General features: G+C 40.4%; 1 protein-coding gene across 1 annotated transcript; it reads left to right on the top strand.

Moving 5' to 3' along the window:
• Window positions 1–941: 941 nt before the first annotated feature.
• tectb (tectorin beta) lies at window positions 942–5,319 on the top strand (the record flags this gene model as incomplete). The annotated part of the gene is made up of 9 exons (XM_080747341.1): window positions 942–1,008; window positions 1,206–1,396; window positions 1,685–1,836; window positions 1,945–2,017; window positions 2,317–2,420; window positions 2,549–2,632; window positions 3,385–3,547; window positions 4,834–4,915; window positions 5,309–5,319. 9 exons carry the CDS (start codon window positions 942–944, stop codon window positions 5,317–5,319), a joined length of 927 nt encoding a protein of 308 aa, XP_080603467.1.
• Between the last annotated feature and the right edge of the window lie 207 nt (window positions 5,320–5,526).

Here is a 5,526-nt window from a genome sequence, read left to right as displayed (position 1 = left end):
AAGACTGGCCAAGGTTGAAGAGGGCTGCTGCTCTTTTGTGTCTACCTCAAATTGTCTGATGTAGAACACCGAAGCAGTCACCATTTTCTTTATACTGAAACAGCAACTTTTTGCTACAATTCGGCATAATATAATAGAAGATGATGAGATTACTACATAAGTTTGCTACGTTATTATTATTATTCTCTGCCCGCCAGCTTTACTGAATTTCTCCCTTGGGATAATAAAGGTATCTATCTTATGGAATCCTCTCTTAGACTTAAGCGACATGTTAGTTGTTGTCTGAGTGAGTTTGAGCATGTTTCATACTGCGGTGCTGCTATGACAGCTGAATTTCCCTCATCGGATCAATACAGGTCTCAGTAGATCTCAATGTGGATTCCAAGGACTCTGTGGGTGGACCAAATGAACCCTTACGGGTTCCATTTGTAGTTAAGGGGAGACCTTGAAATTAAACACTGATCTATCTCAACCTCTTCTGCCACAACAGCGATTGTCTATATAAAGGAGAAATTTCAAGCAAGTACATGTCTAGAGAGGAGAGTCACCCTTGCAGTGTGGGGTGCTCATCCCTTGAGACCAAAGTCATTTGAAAGTCAATGTTCATCCAGCACAGAGGGCCTTTGTCAGTTGCCTTACAATGGAGTTCCCAAACCAGCACTGCAGAGAAGGGGCCAAAAGGAGAAGGAAAGAAGGGGGATGGGTGATAGACAGTCCTTACCTGTGAAAGTATAAAATGCCCCCTCAGGTTTTCAGCTGTTGAGTCACACACATTCAGCAACCTACTGGACAGCAGATAAGGATCCTCCGATACCAAATTTGTTGAAGTTGATTTAGTCACAGGTAAGTCCACTTAATTTCAGATTTACTGCAGTCTGTACACCTTAAAGACACTGTACTGGCAAAATCACATCTCTGCAATGTCTCTGCAGTTTTGAATAATGGCCTCTGTTGCTGTTCTGCTAATGCTGTTGCCTGTTGCATGGACATGTACTCCACAAAAAGCAGGTAACTATTATATTTGTTTATTTTAGTAGGTACATTAATTATGTTTAGGTGTTCTATTTTCCATATGGCACTTTAGACGAACTCCACCCATCGCAACAGATCACTGTTCCATTTTGGGATTTTCTCTCCACTGTATTTATGATCGCAACTTTCGAATTGCTCCACCACTGATGTTTTACTTTTGTGCTTTTGATCAGACTATGTGATGGTGTCATGTTTTCCCAACGCCATCATCGCTAACGTCCCAGAGTGTCCTTACGGCTGGGAGATTGGCCAGTTGTCCCTGGGTGGGCTCTGCTACTCTGGCCTCAGCATCCCGGGCTATTATCGCTTCACCATCCCTGACTTGACTCCCAGAAACAACTCATATTGTGGCACCCTAGCAGAGGTTAGGCACTAAGTGAGCCTTCACATGCAGTAGTTAGTTAGTTTTTGTTTCTGATTTATATTTCTTTTATTTCTGTGTGATTGACGGGATGATGCTGTAGACTAGAGAGAAACAGGAATGATTTCGGTTGAAAACATGGATAGCGTGAAATTTGATCTGTCCCTATTGTACGTTAGATGACTGATGTGCACACCAATTCTCACACATTTGCACACATCTAGGTAAAGATATATAAATATCAGTGATGTTTGAATGTTGAATTAACCAATTCAACTGTTCTGTTTATAGTACGTTCCTGGCAAAGACGCAAGGTACATCTTCTTCAATTCCATTGTGTCTAACGATACTTCGCTAACAGTAAGAAACCAGCCGGTCAACTACACCTTCAGCTGCACATATCGGGCAGCCTACCTCGTCAACAATGCTGTCTTCAGCCAAAGGTAAGCATCAATCTTGGAAGCAGGGAGACCACTGTTATCCAACGGAGAACATATGCATTCTAACCCAATGACTTGCAGTGTTTTTACTAAACCCTCTGCTTCTTCCAGAGTGGCTACAGTTTATGTCAACAACGGGAGTTTAGGCACTTTTAGATCACAGTTGACTATGAATGTTTTCACGGTGAGTATAGATACTGAGTTTCACATATTGCCGTGGATGCCATCTGCCACGGTTGTCACATGCAAGGCATTTAAATCAAACCACCAGTGCAGTGTTTTTAGATGTGATTTGAAATATACTGTACTGTTGCGTTCAAGAAAGAATAGTAAGACATAAATAGGCCTATTATTTACCAAAAAAAAAAGTGTATTATATTTGGAAGAATGTCTTAAGGTCATTACATTCAAGTGCCTGGCTAGAAGGTAATATAAAAATCAGGTAATATCAGCATAATAAATCCTCCAAATTTACATTTGTAGAACTCCAAGTTCCTGTATGCCAAGGATGCCCCCTATATAATTGACACATCTGAGATAGGCTCTGAGGTCTTCATCGGCATTGAAGCAAAAGGACTAAGTAACAGGTATAAGCAATCATGCAGCTCCAGAACAAAGACAAACATGATGAAAATGTATATTTATACCTGCCCCCAAACTCTTCCAGGGAGAAATGCCCCCAGCGCACTGACCAATACTGCTTTTTCTCATGCAGATTCAAAGTTGTAATCAGCAATTGCTGGGCCACTCCCACTCCTTACTCAACAGACCGGAAGAGATGGAGTCTCATTGTTAACAGGTGGGCAATCTGGGAACCCATTCTGTAAAAATAAATTATATGTATTTTTTCCCTTTATTTTTGGCCTCTGGGGGCACCGCCTCCTTTTTTGTATAGAAACAGGAACTCGGATCTACAAGCTCACAACAACACATCAGATTGTATCATGTGAGCATGTAGATTGGGTATTGAAGGAGCCATTCTGGCTGTCTTGGGCCTTCAGCTGGTTGTGGGTGGGTTCACTCGGAGGGGAGGGGTGCCTGACAATCAGCGTGCTGATAAGGAAAATGGCAACCTGCCAGTTGCTTGATGGCATGGTATGGGCACGGAGGGAGATTATACGTTTTTTACAGTTTTCTTTTATTTTGCATTAAGAAAAAACCTTACTGTTGGAATCCTGTATCCTTGAATAAATGGGAACCCCATCCAACAGTAGTTTGAAGTCTGGAAAATTGATTATTTGAACGCGTCAAAAACGATTTCCATGTGCCCAGCCGAGTGGCTAAGTTTGTTTGAAATTAGCCACTACAGTTATTTTTGCGCACAACACCGTCGTATGAAAAAGTACACAACAGGTCTTAACCAAATGAACCCTAGCGTCCATATCCTGGCGGCAAACATTTGGCAAAAATCTACAAACTGACAAGGTATCTTGTTGCAACACGTTTTGCAGAATGTATCTTTATTGATGAAAAATAATTTGCTACAGGCTTCATGTTTGACTGTCTTATGGTGATGAAATTACACTTAATCACACCCCCTCTCCCCCACAGCTGCTCTTCCGACCACACGGTGATCATTTTTGAAAATGCCAAAGACAGCCGTTCCATGTTCAAGTTCAACTCCTTCCGTTTCCAGCGGCTGGAGAAGGTGTCCACGGTGTGGCTTCACTGTGACGTCCACATTTGTGACGGAGAAAGGCTTTCCTGCCTGCCGGTGAGTATGAGTATTAGCCCATAGCACTTACCGTAGCACTTGCCTGCCCTCAATGACCATACATAATAGTTTAATAGTTTTTACTGAATAGGTGCTTGGTCTACCTACCTTTTTCTTAGATTACTATTTATATGCATTTGATGTATTTATATTGATGTATTGATGTATTACTTTGCTTAAAGGACCACTTCACCTCTGGGACAACCAGATGTTATTTTATTGTTGTTTGGGACTAGCCTCGCAACAGCCAGACTCTGGGAGTTCTCCATAGACAACGCATTACGCGATGACGTAGTTTCTCACTTTGACTGACAGGTCCAGTCAGTAGTCATCAGTGCATCAAAACATCGTCGGGAGAACATCAAATACGTCTTTTCCAGACAGAAATTCCAAAGGTGCAAACTGTTGTTCGTTTTTAAGTTATGAGATGCCGTTGATTTCAGATAAAACTTCGCTTAATGCAGCTTTTATTTGCGATTTGTGAACTCTCGTCGGACATGGGGTCCGCCATGTTTGTTTACAAAATGCGAGAGCTGTAGCAGCCGCTCGACCAATCAGGAGCGGTGTGAGGCGGGTTCGCTCGAAATGCAGCCTTTTGATTTGGAATTCGAAACCCAAGTTCTAATAAAGAGGCTCGATGGGAGGGACACCAGACCGAGAAAGGAAGCACATTGGTGATGACGTAGCTCGGGATGGCTTGCGAGGCTAGTTTGGGTTTGGATCAACACAATCCTGAGTTATTGTTTTGTGTTCAATCTGTGTTTTTAGATATTTTAGTATTTCAGCATGCTACAACTGGTCATATGATGCTTTGTAGCATGATATTGCATCATCTGATGCATCATATGATGCAAAAGGCATCATATGATGCTTTGTAGCATGCTGAAATACTAACAATTATCTTAAAACACAGATTGAACACAAAAAATAACTCAGGATTGTGTTGATTGTGTCCCAAACAACAATAAAATAAGATCTGGTTGTCCCAGAGGTGAAGTGGTCCTTTAAGACAAACAGCCATATGTATTTATTTTCACTGAATAGTGGGAATTTCTTTTATTTCTTTTATTGTGGATTTGGGTTTCATGAAACATTCAGAAGGTAAATATACAAGGTTTTTTGTGACAGCAGTGCTTTAAAATCGCTTTACACTTATTTACCAAAATAACTATACAACTGTTATGAAATACAGAACAGTGAAAGTGTATAAATGGTGCCATAGCAATGGTCATAAATGTTTTCTTTTAGATAAAATGATAAAACAAATATTTTCTTTTTTTATCAAGAGCCCCTGCTCTTCCAGAAGTTTGACATCAGAGCCAGACCCAAGTGGAGGGGGCATCCTCACCACTGAGTTTAAAATGAAAGGTAAAATACGTATTATACATTATTTAGAATAATATATAATTACAAATGATATTAAAGTTGTAAACACTGTCCTTAAAGGGGAACTATGTCATTAATAAAAAGTTCCCCCCCTTCTGTGTTGCCTAGAACTGGAAGATCCTCCAGTTCTAGGCAACACAGAAGGGGGGGAACTTTTTTTCTATTTCCACACAACTCCTCTAAGGTATATTAATGACATAGTTCAATATTGAAAATGGGTGGTCTTCCCCTTTAAGTTTATCTGAAATATAGTGGTAGCATGCCTTTTCCTTTTAAACTGGGGCACTGTTAGCATTAACAACAACTAAGTAACGATCCTTGAAATGTCAGTTTATGCATTTAAAGTTGTTCTAATGTAACTTGTGTTCCCTTCAGTTCTGTATTAGTCGTCTTAGTTTTCATCATTTGTTCCATTGATGCATTGTTTTCTCAACAGGTAGAGCATCAAAGGGTGGACACATATCAGGTAACAAAGATATCTCTGCTGTCGGGTAGAAACCAGCTAACTCCAAAATTGTCTTTTTTTTTTTTCAGGAAATGAAAAAACATCTGTCTTCATATAATAGGTCCTCGCTAATGTTCATGATAAAATA

The sequence above is a fragment of the Nannobrachium achirus genome (assembly GCF_963921795.1).
Source record: "Nannobrachium achirus genome assembly, chromosome: 18".
Taxonomy (NCBI): domain Eukaryota; kingdom Metazoa; phylum Chordata; class Actinopteri; order Myctophiformes; family Myctophidae; genus Nannobrachium; species Nannobrachium achirus.
The sequence above is the reverse complement of the archived record's forward strand: the minus strand, read 5'-3'. Positions and strand labels throughout refer to the sequence as shown.